This window comes from Medicago sativa, chromosome 3 (assembly GCF_051527215.1).
Source record: "Medicago sativa cultivar Bolivia chromosome 3, Bolivia_mono, whole genome shotgun sequence".
In the NCBI taxonomy this organism is placed as follows: Eukaryota; Viridiplantae; Streptophyta; class Magnoliopsida; order Fabales; family Fabaceae; genus Medicago; species Medicago sativa.
In genome coordinates this window covers 2,592,460-2,606,465 of record NC_140751.1, presented here as the reverse complement: position 1 = coordinate 2,606,465, position 14,006 = coordinate 2,592,460, and the positions used below count along the sequence as shown (strand labels likewise).

General features: G+C 32.9%; 1 protein-coding gene and 1 long non-coding RNA gene across 2 annotated transcripts; one reads left to right on the top strand and one right to left on the bottom strand.

Moving 5' to 3' along the window:
• Positions 1-1,662: 1,662 nt before the first annotated feature.
• On the bottom strand, positions 1,663-1,974 carry LOC146934888 (uncharacterized). The gene is made up of 2 exons (XR_015030066.1): positions 1,884-1,974; positions 1,663-1,807 (listed from the first exon to the last, which is right to left on the bottom strand). It is a non-coding gene; the product is annotated as an uncharacterized LOC146934888 (long non-coding RNA).
• DNK (P-loop containing nucleoside triphosphate hydrolases superfamily protein) lies at positions 1,836-6,043 on the top strand. The gene is made up of 5 exons (XM_085750138.1): positions 1,836-2,511; positions 2,869-3,330; positions 3,560-3,937; positions 4,024-4,091; positions 5,576-6,043. Exons 1-5 carry the CDS (start codon positions 1,858-1,860, stop codon positions 5,775-5,777), a joined length of 1,764 nt encoding a protein of 587 aa, XP_085606264.1. The 5' UTR covers positions 1,836-1,857; the 3' UTR covers positions 5,778-6,043.
• Positions 6,044-14,006: the final 7,963 nt, after the last annotated feature.

The window sequence follows — 14,006 nt, the reverse complement described above, 5'->3', positions numbered from 1 at the left end:
GCTCTTTCAGGGCTGTGTAAGTGACAAAGGCACCTGAATTATTACTCACTTGTTCCACCGTTTCCTCCACCGGAAACAATAGATGATTCACCATCAGCTCTACACCATGGTCATGATCTAAATCATCCTCCTCAATGAGCCGTTCAACGATGGGGATGTGTAGAAGACAAGCCACATCATCTAGTGTGATGGTCATCTCCCCAACAGGCAGAGGGAAGCTGCTGGTCTCATGAAGCCATCTCTCAGCCATAACACACACTAACCCGTGGGAGATGCTTTCGTACCCAGTCAGAATGAGGGGCCTTAGACCGGATCTATCCACCGGTTCCCAGAACCAAGGGTTATCATCTACATGCAACGGAAGTGACAAGGCAGAAAGCTTAAGTTTCCTCCCGTGCGAGACACCAGTCATCTTACGCTCCGCTTGCAACTGAAATACAAAAAAAAAAATTAAATAAGTAAAATAAACATGAAATAATAAACTTGAAATATAATACGTAAAATAAACTAGAAATATTCTACGTAAAAAATAAATGTCATGTATTCTAACAAACACCGTTAAAAAATTAATACGTAAAATAAACTAGAAATATTCTACGTAAAAAATAAATGTCACGTATCCTAACAAACACCGTTAAAAAAATAATACGTAAAATAAACTAAAAATATTCTACGTAAAAAATAAATGCCACGTATTCTAACAAACACCGTTAAAAAAATAAAACGTAAAATAAACTTGAAATATTATAAGTAAAAATAATTAGTAAAATAAATAGTAAAATATCATTAAATTAAATAAGGCTGATACCCCTCCTGATATTGAGGCTGATATGCCTGCTCCTGATAATGTTGTTGATACTGTGTCGGGTTCACCATTTGGGATAGACCCGTCTGTGACGATGAGGCCCCCGCAACATCAACCCTACCAAGTCTTGTGCCCCCAGTATGCCTCTCCCTCGACCAACCAAAGAGGACGTACTGCTTGATTTTCCCTCTGTGCACTACTAGTATAATTCTGCTGCCTCCCTAACCTAAGTCTGTCAGGCATCTGCGGTGTATTCCTCTGAGACATATTTGCACAACATTTCAACAATAAAAAAATCAATGAGACATTTTCATACGGACAATTCAACAACATTTCTAACCATTCAACAACAACACTTATATTTCGACAGTGTCATTTCAATCCGTAAAATATCACATTGTAGTCAAACTAACTATAATCAACATTAACAAACATATTTCTAATTAATTTCATCATTAACAATCCAAAAAACAAAAAATAAAATCATTGAGACATTTTATCAAATACCTACAATGCAAGTTTCAATCAACTTAAAATCAAACAATTTCAAATACCTAAAACTCACACTGGGGCAAATTCATCTTTTCAGTTGGAAATGAGCAATTTCTGTTGGGTAAAGAGCAGAATTCGAGAAAGGAAGAAATGAAAACCCTTTTGTCTCTCTTTCTCTGTGAATTTGAAAAGGGTGTATGTTTTGTCTCTGTCTGTCTGGCATATATGCCCAAATATTAATAATTATATTTATCTATCCATCGAGAACAGCGCAGCCAAGGGTACACAGGCAAAAACCCTTTCTCCTTTCCTTTCCAGTTTTTGAGGTTTATTAGAAGAAGAAGAAGCAGAACAAGATAACAAAATAAATAAAATGAAATGAATAGTGTCACCGCCACCTCCAAAAGCAACGCAACGTTACAGGAATTGCAGTAGTAAGTAACAAACAACACAACACAACAAATGCTTATTCTTATTCGTAGTAATGCATAAACTCCTTCACCGCCCAACCTCTTCACTTCCTTGTGCTGTTATTCAAATGCTTATTCTTATTCGTAGTAATGCATAAACTCCTTCACCGCCCAACCTCTTCACTTCCTTGTGCTGTTATTTCCACCCCTCTTTTTCTTCCTTTACCCCCTCCTAAACCCTTCTTCTTTCATTCTTCTTTAACAATGCCTGCACCCGCCACTACTACTACGACTTCTTCTTCTTCTTCTGCCCTTTCATTCCCTCTTCAAAAATCTCTCTCCTTTTCTTCTTCTTCTCCTCGTTATTCTAATGCTTCTTATGTTCGCACATGTTTTTGTCCAACCCTAACCCTAACACGCCACACTAGTAATAACACCAAAAACCACCTTCCATGGCTACTTATTAAACGTTCTCAACATTCAAATGCTACTTCACAATCTTCTTTTCATAATAACCCTGAACAACAACAGAGTACTACAACAACAGAGGATGATTCCTCTTCCTCTTCCTCTTCGTCTTCGGCATCTTCCTCTTCTACAAACACAACTTCATCTTTCAGACTTAATAGGAGGCAGCAAAAGGCTTCTTCTTCTTCTTCTTCTTCTTCTTCAACAGAATCATCATCATCATCTAGTCCTCCTGATTTGTTGGCTATTCCTGGTGTGGGTCCCAGGAATTTCAGAAAACTCGTTCAGAAAGGTATTCAAGGTGTTGCTCAACTCAAACAACTCTACAAAGATAAGGTTGTTTTTTCACTCCTCTCTCTTTCTCTCTCTCTAAAAATACTTGCTTTACTATCTTCTGTTTTTGGGTTTTTCTCCATTTATATTTACTGATTGTGTTGTGTGGGTAGTATTTATATCTATGTAGGGGGTTCTAACTGATTTTATCAACTTCTTATACTAATACCAAGAATAAATCTTCATTTTACTCATTAAGCTGTGTTTGCAAGTTGGTTTTTGGAGGACTAAGTCTATATTTCATATTTGAGTATGTCGCGTGTTAGTAATTTCATGAAAGGACAAATTCGAGGATCAAACTAACTAATAGAAAGTGGAAGAATGTTATACTGAAAGTTTTGACCTTTGTGTTGGGTGCAGTTCATTGGCAAATCTAGTGATCAGATGGTTGAGTATCTGCAGAGCTCTGTTGGAATTATCCACAAGAACCATGCTGAAAGTATAACTACTTTCATTAAAAAGAGTGTTGATGAAGAAGTGGATGATAATTCCTCTGGGAAGCAGCCTATGCAGAAGAAGCGACTTACGTTCTGTGTTGAGGGTAATATCAGTGTTGGCAAGACTACTTTCCTTCAGAGAATAGCCAATGAAACTATTGAACTGCGTGATCTCGTCGAGGTGGTTCCTGAACCAATTGGCAAGTGGCAGGATGTTGGACCTGACCACTTCAATATCCTCGACGCTTTTTATGCTGAGCCACAGAGGTATGCATACACCTTTCAAAACTACGTATTTGTTACCAGGGTGATGCAGGAAAGAGAGTCTTCTGCTGGCATCAAGCCTCTTCGATTGATGGAGAGGAGTGTTTTCAGTGACAGGATGGTGAGTATTTTCATTCCATTTTTTCATATTCTTGTGTGTAGTGAGGGTGTTGGTTTTCTGTTTCCTTTTCATGCCAATACAACATTTTTTCTTCAAACGTGTTGGTTAGAAACTGTGAATTTATTTCCTTTCCCTGTTTGGTTTGATTTGAGATTAACAGGAAGAGAGACATGTTTTGAGAGTTTAAAAAAGGCTTATATGTTTTATAATCTCACTGTGTTCAATAAAGGTTTTTGTACGAGCTGTTCATGAAGCCAATTGGATGAATGAGATGGAGATAAGCATCTATGACTCTTGGTTTGATCCTGTTGTGTCTACCTTGCCTGGCCTTATTCCCGATGGTTTTATATATCTCAGAGCAAGTCCTGATACTTGCCATCAAAGAATGAAGTTAAGGAAGAGAGAAGAAGAAGGTGGAGTCAGCCTAGAGTATCTCCGCGACCTCCACGAAAAGCATGAGAGCTGGTTATTCCCCTCCCAAAGTGGTAATCATGGAGTATTATCGGTCAATAAGCTTCCCCTCCATGTCGACAACTCTTTACACCCTGATATAAGAGACCGTGTATTTTATCTCGAGGGTGACCACATGCATTCCAGCATTCAGAAGGTATCAAATTTGGAAATCCCATGTCTGATTTTATGATTTTTTTAAATTTATAATAGTCTGACTTAATTACTTTTAATTACAAACAGGTTCCTGCATTGATTCTAGACTGTGAACCCAATATTGATTTCAGCAAGGATATTGAAGCCAAGAGGGAGTAAGATAACTATCTCTTTTACTCAGATATTTGTTAAAATTTACGTGACATGGACTAAACTTATGTTCCATCAGATGCTTTTTTTGGCTGTTAGAATATTATGATTTTTATTATCCTTGGAGTCTGATTATTATATCTTTGTTGGGCTGGGTTGGTCGAGTTTTATGTCCCAAGTGCGAAGTATGGAACTTAATTCCTGCACCTTAAGTAAGGACACTCAATGTACATAAGACTTGAGCTCTGCCTCCGCAATGGCTAGCATTTGTGGTGTGGTTTGGTTCTCGAGGTTGGTTTCAATTAGTCGTATATACTTCCATTGTATCTTTCAGTTGGTAATTCCAACATTTACAGTTTTTCCCAGGACTTTTTAGGAGACTAGACTATTGCAGAGCTAGTCTGTGCGGGTTTTGTGATTGTGTAACCTGGTGGGATCAGGTTTTGAATCTTTTGATTGTATGGTATAAATCTTGAGTCCTTTATTGGAACTATGGGACTCCCATACGAAGTTATTTGTATCAACTTAGGCTCTCCTGCCACAGCAGCTAGCTGTGGTGTTCTTTATCATCATGCTACACTGGTAATTGACTCAGATTGTTGGCATAATAGGAGTATTATAGTGCTTTGTAATATTTAAAGTTTAAACTATTACTACACTAATGCTCCCCCCCCTCCCCCCCCAATCAAAACACAATTTTATGAATCGTCTATCTGTTTAATGTGTTCCATTAAAGTAAAACAGTGAACTGGAGTGAAGTATTCACATGAATTTTTTTCAGTAGTCATCTTCTCATTATTTAAGGGGGGGAGTAAAGCTCATGTTTCGTGCTGGTTATTAGGACAAAGCAGTTTAATTTCTTTACGTTAATGTTAAGTTACTTCTTTTAGTTGTAAATAGTAGGTTAAGTATAGCAACCAAAAAAAGAGGTAAGTCCATCTATAAGTCAAACATCTTTTTGCAGACGGGCAGCCATTGCATTAAGAGATTTAAGTGGTAGTAATGTAACACATATTTATCTTCTGTCATTTATGTCAACAGACTGTTTATGATATACTGGGAGTGGTAGTCAACAGATAACATTTGGCCTGAAAGTAAATAATTTTAGCTATTATTTGAAGTCCCCCTTTCAGTGTGACTAATAATAACACCGGACTACCCTTCAAAAAAAATAAAATAAAAATATTAACACTGGACTAACTTACAGCAGTGATATTAATTTTATTGTCAGCAGTGATACTAATTTAATTGTTTTCATTACAACTTTAGTGAGTGAAATGCTATGTTCTCTGTGATCAAGTATCTGGAAGTAGATGCGAAGGTAGCAAATTCTATGTTTCTTTAATTAGTAAAGTTCTTGGATGTTAGTACTATGCTACTTTTTAGAATTCTACTTGTCAGAGCCTTTGTCCACTATGTGTTAAGTTAAACTACTTGTCCACCGTTCCCTAATAAGTAAATTGTCTTTTTTGTTTTGTGTATGGTGCAGATATGCGCGCCAAGTTGCAGAGTTTTTTGAATTTGTTAAGAAACAGCAAGTTCTATCTGTCGAAGGTGAGAAAAATAGCCAGAACCAACCACAGGTGCTGCTACCTCATGAAGGTAACCTGTGGCTACCAGGTGGAAAGCCTTTCCCCCGGCCACCCTTGGACTTCAGAAGGGCAATGTCATATATGTCTGGTAGTGGCTGATAGCATTGTGATTGGGATGAAGATATACTAATGGCTCCTTGTTTATGTGTTCATGTTTTTTCTGCATGTAAAGATTTTAACTCGGACCTTGACTGATGTAAAGTTGGTAGTTATTTATGGTTGTCAAATACTTCGTTAGTTGCTACTAGACTACTTGGTTTGTATTTCTTTGGTTACAAAGATGGTCTTTCTAGAAATGTGTTTTTGTTCATTAATGATACAGAATTACTTGCTAAATTCAGTTAAATGTTTAGTTTGATTACAAACGGCTGTAATAGAGTCTGCTTTACTCCCTACTATTTATCTAATACCCTCTTAATTAGTTTAGAAAAATTTGAAAGTTTAGTTAGCAGTTGGAACTCGTCTTGCTCTTTCCATGTATTAAACGCTTCATATGGCTGCTATAACATGGTTGACTATTTACGTATAGTCGAAAGCATAGGATGAGGCTTTGCAGTCTGTTTTGTATGTACTGCGGCAATTCCTATGAGATTGTGTCGCATGAGAGTACTATGGAGAGATGGATTGAGATGAATATGTTAGTAGATATGGGCAGAGGATTGCGTGATAATTGGGCAGCTTTCTGGGAAACTTGCCATTTTCTTTGGTGTTGGAGGAATAAGTCCAACCATGATGGATTTTTTCTTCCATCTAGACCGTGGCGGGATGTGATTACAAGAGATGTAGCGAAAGGTGCCTATATGGCGAAGAATTAAATGGGTGCCTCCTCTTATTGATTGGATTAAATTGAGTACGTATGGTTTGTCAAAGGATAATGAATGGTAGAGAAAGGTGTGGTGGTGTGTTGTGGGATAGTGGTGGTAATTGGATGTGATTTCTCAAAGTTCTTGGGTTCTTGTAGTGCTTATATGGCGGAGTTATGGAGGGTGTTGAAAGGTTTGAATTTGGCTCGCTCTCGGGGTTTTACTACGATTGAACTCTCTGGATTCAAAGGTGGTGGCTATGTCGTTAAACAATTAACAATGTTGCAGAATATAGATTGGTAAAGTGTATTATCCGGCTTTTGGAAATGAATTGTTGTGCAAACACTTTGGCTAATGAAGGATGTAATGGGGGCTTGTCTTCAATTATTTATATTTATGAGATGTGTCTGGATCAATCTAGGCATTTGTTATTCACCAACGGTATGGAAGTTGTGGAACCGAACCAAAATAAACCGGTGATATTCAATTTGGTTTGGTTTGGTTCTTTGTTTCACTAGTTAAATGAACAACTTGGTTGGTTCAGTGTATTGAGTAGTCACAAAGCTCGCCCGTCCTCCAAAAATGAATAATCAGCATAATCAGTTGCAAGTTTGTCATGAGTTACAACAATATCATATACAATTTCTTCAAAAAAAAAAAAATCATATACAAAGAATTATAATTTCACAGCTAACAATAACTAATAACTTCAAAAAAAAAAAAAAATCATATACAAAGAATTATAATTTCACAGCTAACAATAACTAATAAACTAGAGAAAAGTACAAAAAAGAAAGAAATAAGTGTAAATGGAAACCTTAGTTTTTAACTTTTCTTCAAGTTTGAATCATACTGTTTTTCTTTTTGAATTCAAACTTAACGATATAGATATAAATTACATCTATTGAACAATTTGATTTACCATACTACCAAGATCAAATAAATTATTGTTGGTAAAATAATTAGTGGAATAATTGTCTTAACAATTGACATCTAATTTCTCTCAAAAAAAAAAAAAAAATTGACATCTAATAATTTTTTTTTCTTAGATGAATTAGTGGAATAATTGTCTTAACAATTGACATCTAATTTCTCTCAAAAAAAAAAACAATTGACATCTAATAATTTTTTTTTCTTAGATGAAGTGGTAATCCACTGAAATTAAACTCACACACAACTGTGAGGTCCCGGATTCGAACCCGGATCATGACGTCTGGCCTTACAATTTCGACATTTGCCAGTTGAGCTAGGACTTTTAGACATATCTATATATGCCTAGAATGATATATGATTTTGGGCTGACATTTTTACTTTTAAATTTATCTTTCATTGAAACTGTTATATTTATAATTTTATCCGTTTTACTTTATTATTTAAATTACTAGCTGATAAAAATGTTAAATCCCATTAAGATACGAGCACACCACTACAATAAGAATTTATAACATTAATTGAAAATAATTAAATATCATTTAAATATAAACAACACCACTACAATAAGAACAATGTTTGAAACTATTAAATAAGGTAACTTCAAATTTATTCTGTCAAAAATATTTGATCATCGTTTGATACCTCTTTATATTTGTCAAAAAACACGTTAGTAGTCATTTTTCTGTTGATAAATAATAGAGGCCGTCTTTTGTCAAAAATAAAATAAAATAATAGAGGCCGTCTAATAATCTTATTTGTAAAAGGTCTTAAGTTGTCTTAAACTACTTTTTGGAGCCAAAATTTGAGGTTAATTTTGTCGTTTTAATATTGACATCTCATTATTATTATTAGGTAATATATATTTAAGTATTTGAACAAACTTTTGCTAAATTTGTGCCATAAACTACTAAATACGTTTTTTTTTCTTCCATAATCTTAGTTTGTTTGTTTTTTCGTTTTTTTTATTTCATAATCTTATTTTGTTTTTCTTTCATATTATTATTTAATATATGTTTAACCAATTGAACAAACTTTTGCTAAATTTGTGCCATAAACTACTAAATACGTTTTTTATTCTTCCATTATCTTTGTTTGTTTTTTTCGTTTATTTCCTTCATAATCTTATTTTGTTTTTTGTTTGATGGACATCATAGTTTGTCTTCTATTTTCTCTATTTATTTGGCAATATAAACACCGATCCCCATATATATTTTTTTTGTTTTTGTTAACTAGCTTTTCCTGAACAAACTTTTGCTAAAAAAAATTTCTCATTAAATTTGTGCCATCATAGAAAAAAAAACCCTCATCTAATGTTTGTTTTTTTGTGCCACCATAGAAAAAAAAACCTCATCTAATGTTTGTTTTTTGTAACTAACTTTGTCTACATCTGTGCCCCTTTATACCAAACTAATCCTCTCTCACTCTCTATACAAGTAACATTAAATTGCATTTATAAGTCAAAAGTCATATTTCATCCTTAATCCTTCCATTAAATCATCTTGCTTCAAATTAAAAGTACGTCATGTTTTTTTTTTTTGGCTTTGAATCTCTTTTATTTTTATTTTTATATCAACGATTAAAGTATCTCTCTATTAATGTTTCTAATTTTGTCTAACTTTATATGATTTATTTCTTCTCAATTCTATGTAGGTTGAATAATGGCTTCTCATATTACTGCTATTGATGACATTGTTGCTGGAAAAATCGATTGGATGGGAAGATACGTGTTCGTATAGTTAATCTTTGAAAAATTCTTGAATTCAACAGACCAAAACAGGCATCCAGTATTGAATTATTTTTGCTAGATGAAAAGATATGATCATGCATGATATTCATATGGTTCTATTGTACCTATAAATTTTGTTGTTAAATATCTCTGATTTATACTACAACATGTCTATGTTATGTGATGAAAAGGATTCCTATATATTAATTTTACATGGTTCTATTATACCTATCTATTTTTTATTAAATATCTTTGATTTATTCATGTAGTTCACAAGTCGTATCTTCTGTTTTTCATCACCATTAAATTAGCCTGTTAAATTAAAAGAACCATATATGAATGTGTTAGTTAAACAATTAGCCTATTAAATTTAGAGGTGGAGACTTATTTGTTTTGGCTGGTGCTGTGCAGTTTTTGGGTTCGTGGGGTTCCTGTTCCTCCACTGTAATCTTTTTTGCTATTTTGAGTTCACTACACTTTCTTTGTGGGTGGCTCTATTTTAATATAATATGCCGTTGGAAAAACAAAATTAAAACTACTATAATTTGATAATAAATGAAGTTCTTTACCGTGATTCATGACTGAAATATAGACGTATTGATAAAAAATATTATTTGGTCATTGTTTTTTGTTTTAAGTTTATATTTCACATTATCTTTTTATCTTTTTTATTCACATAAAATCATATAATGTTTTATTGATTTCAGTTGTCAAAGATACAAACTTCTATTAAAAGCAAGGATTTCAAGCAACATGGAGATTCTATTGAAGAGGGTGCTTCATATACAATAGAGAAGTTACTGGTCTCATTTAATAAAAGAGGCAATTTTAAACCAACAAATCTCAAATACAAGCTAATAACGTTGTTTTAATGGGATAGTACTTTATACTAAACTTCACAAAATAAATATTAAACATATTCCTTTATTTTTATATTTTTATAATTTCTTTTTTATGATTCTACAACCACGTTTATTTGCAGATGTCATTGGCAATGTAGTTGGAAGGACCAACAATAAGGATATTCAAGTAAAAGGAAATATAACTAAACTCTTGGACTTACTCTTGAAGACCTTGAGTTAGTTGAGTTTTTTTTTTTTTTTTTTATCTTTTTTGTTAACTATGTATATAGATGTTTTTTTTTTATCTTGAAGACCTTGAGAATGGGTCAACTACCATTGTGTTGTTTGATAGAGTTATTTCACAACACTTTGGAAAGACTGCAAAAGAACTAATGGAATCGATAATGAACTTAAGTATATTATTTTTTGTATTTTTTATATGTAATATTATTAAAACAATAAACATTGGTATTAATTGTTTAATGATACAAATCAAAAACAGGGAAAGGTCACATATGATTATCCAACAGAGTTTGACACCTTACGTGACAAGGACATGCTTTTCAAACTGGAAATCAATAAAAAAAATGTTGACCAGAGGTTTTATACCTATGCAGTCAAAAAGATGTCCGATGACAATGAAATCATTGATGAGTTTAAGAAAAAGTATCATATTGAGTGTCATGTTGCTCCTCATAATTGTGAAGAAGATGATGATGTTGACTTCATGGGTCTTATTACACCCCAAACTGGTGATAATATGAAGGTAGTTAAATATTCTTTATATCTACTTTAAAGGTATTCATAAAACTTATTATTAACCATTGCTATGAATGTTTATTTGTGTAGCTTCTTGGTTATGAAGCGAATTCTATTCCTAAGGATATTCATCCATCCAAGTCTTTGAGAAAGAGAAATGCCGACTCAGATGCAAGATATATTGACGTTGATTGTCGAACTCAGTCGTCAACCACTAAATTGCAGAAAGTTGTCAAAATTAAGCAAGAACATAAAGATTGATATTTTAGCTCTTCTCAGTCTAGACTACTTATATTTATTTTGTTTCGATTTTTTTTTACTCATTAAGTACTTTCTTAATTGTTTTGTAAATTTATTTGCTTGACATTTGCTAATTTGGTACTTTCGTACATGTGTCATACATCCAAAAATAACATGTTTTCGTTTTTTTTGTGTACATTAATATCACTCTATCTATAAAAAAAAATAAAAAAAATATTTGTCTGTTGAAAGATGTGACGGTAACCAAAATCACTTGCGTTGATGACCAAGATAACTCACCATACTTTTTTTTATTGACATTATCAATATTCCCACTTCATATAGTGGCAAAAACTATATGCATGCCTAATCTTAAATAATATTTTGATCTTTGCCTTAAAGGTGGATGTCAAATTTAGATAACTAACACTCGATGTCTACCCTACTCTTCACTAATTAAGCAAGTGAAGACCACATCAAATAAAATCACCCTATGGTCGGCACATTACATGCAGGAATCTTATTCACTAATTTTGAAATATCAATGAAATTATTTATACAATTTCAAGGTTGCTTATAACACTCCAAAGTCCTGATAGAAGTCCTAAAACAGGGACCACAAAGAAGGGGTTGAAGGTGTTGGTAGATCGTTGATCTACAAGCGGATCAAACAAAGCATGAATTGTTGGATGGTAAAAGCCAAAGAGAGGAATTGTGTTAAGATTATAGTAGTCTTAACTTTCATATGGGTGCATCAACCTTGCGTGATTGGTATCATTTTTTTTACTAAGTATGATTGGTATCAGCTTGATTAACTTCTTAATCCGTGTTCATGTATTAATACATGAGAGAAGCACATCATCCTCATGGCTTTCATCGCTGTCAACGTTGGTTACAGGGCCGGCCCTAAGATTTTTGGTGCCCTGGGCGAAACAATAAATTGTGCCATTTTAATTATTCAAACATTTATCTTCTTACTTTTTTGTTGTAAAATATTTATTTATAATCAAAGTTATCTAAAAATATATTTTCAATAGAATAAATCAAAGCGAATTAAAAAGAAATCTATATAGTACTAACTACTAAGTAAAAATAATAATTTTGGTGCCCCTAAACCAATGGTGCCCTGGGCTGCCTCCCCCCGCGCCCGCCCTCAGGGCCACCCCTGGTTGTTTAGAAACCAACAATATGTCACCTAAAATACTCATAATTCTACAAGTAATCTCAAATCCACAAATTACTCATAGTTTGTTATAAGCACAAAGTAATTTTTATGTGAAAAACCAACTTTAGAAAGATGTTAATTCTACGAAGTGGGTGTTTGAATAATCATACCACTCGCAAGAGTTCTTCTTTTTTAACTTTTTTCTTTTTGAGGGAATTTCTTCATTTTTAACTTGAAATTTATACTTATCTAAATTTTCCTTCTTTACCTTACCAAAAATCACCTTAAAAAAAATTGTTTTTTTGGATACAACTATATAAAAGGGATTATTTGTTATAAAATTGATTCAATATTTTGATTCTTATTTTAGGATTTTTTTTTTTAGATTCTAATTTTTGTTAGGAGTTGTAACAATAGGATGCACACTCTTAAACTTGATTCTAATTTTTCTTCAAACTGGATCTTCCTGTTCTTATGTCAATGAACTCAAAGAGTTCTCAGACTAAATTTTAAATGTTGGAGATGGAAACATTGGAGAAAACAATGATAGGGAAGTTGAAATTGAAATACCAGATGACATGTTGATCAAGAATTCAGGTGACCCAATTGCTTCAATTGTTTATAGCACATATCCATCACTGTTGGAGAGTATAAGTTATCTTTCATTTTTTTTCAAAGCAGGGCAATTTTAGCACCTACCAATGATATTGTTGATTCACTGAACAATTACATTTTATCAATGATACCTGGTGAGAAAAAAAACGTACTTAAGTGCTTAAGGCGCAATTATATTAATAGTTGCATTTGGTTATTTTTCTTTATCTATCTGATGTGATAACGAGAATTCTAAATTAATTCAGGTTTTCATTGTCATTGTTTTGGAAGCATTAATTCATTTACAATTACCTTATTTAATAATCAAAACTATTATTTCATTTACAATTATCTTTTTTTTATCAATGCCATAAAAATTACCTTATTTATTAGTTAATGAGATAATCAACTTCCCGTGCATCGCACGGGTCCAAATACTAGTTACTATAATAATTACTAATTAGTGACCCTGTGATGTTATTTACTTCATACTTTGGAATATATATTTTTTTTAATGGTAATACAAGTGTGACATGTGATAATACAATTTTTTTAATGGTACATGAGAAAATGTCCCATGAGAAAATAGTTGAATTATCTTATGTGTCACAATTAAATCGGTCAATGTCAATAATATTTCATCCTTAATGGTACACAAGTAGAGTCCGAGAGAGTATAGTGAGTTCATGTAAATTGTTAAGACAATGATTTACGTTTATTCAATCGTTATGCATTCCATGTTTAATATGTAAGACTTGGTATCACTAGCCACAATTGGAACATTCTTCTTCTATTTTTCGTAAGATTATCAATATATTGATCCCTTTGCCTGGGGGAGGAGAGACTTCCAATAGGATGTTAATATAATGGGTTAAATGATTATTCCCATTTCTTACCCTTCATTCAATCTCATTTCGTACTTTAATATTTTTTATAGATAGATATTATGTATTATTTGTACTTCATTTCCATGAAACTAAACATTGCTTCATAAACATGGAAGACATTGTAGTTTGAGCAATAAACATTACACTTTCTACCTTAACATATTCATTTTATCCGGTTCTCAATGAAGAAAGAAAGTTCTTTTTATTACCATTACAGCATTTACTTCTTTCTGATTACAAAAATTATAAAATAATCAATACAATAGAATATTTAAAAGGAGTCTTATGAAAAATGACTAATTTCTCAAGATCTTATGTACTATACATATAAAGATAGCAATAACAAACCAAAACCAAAAACACCACCCACCAGTTCAAT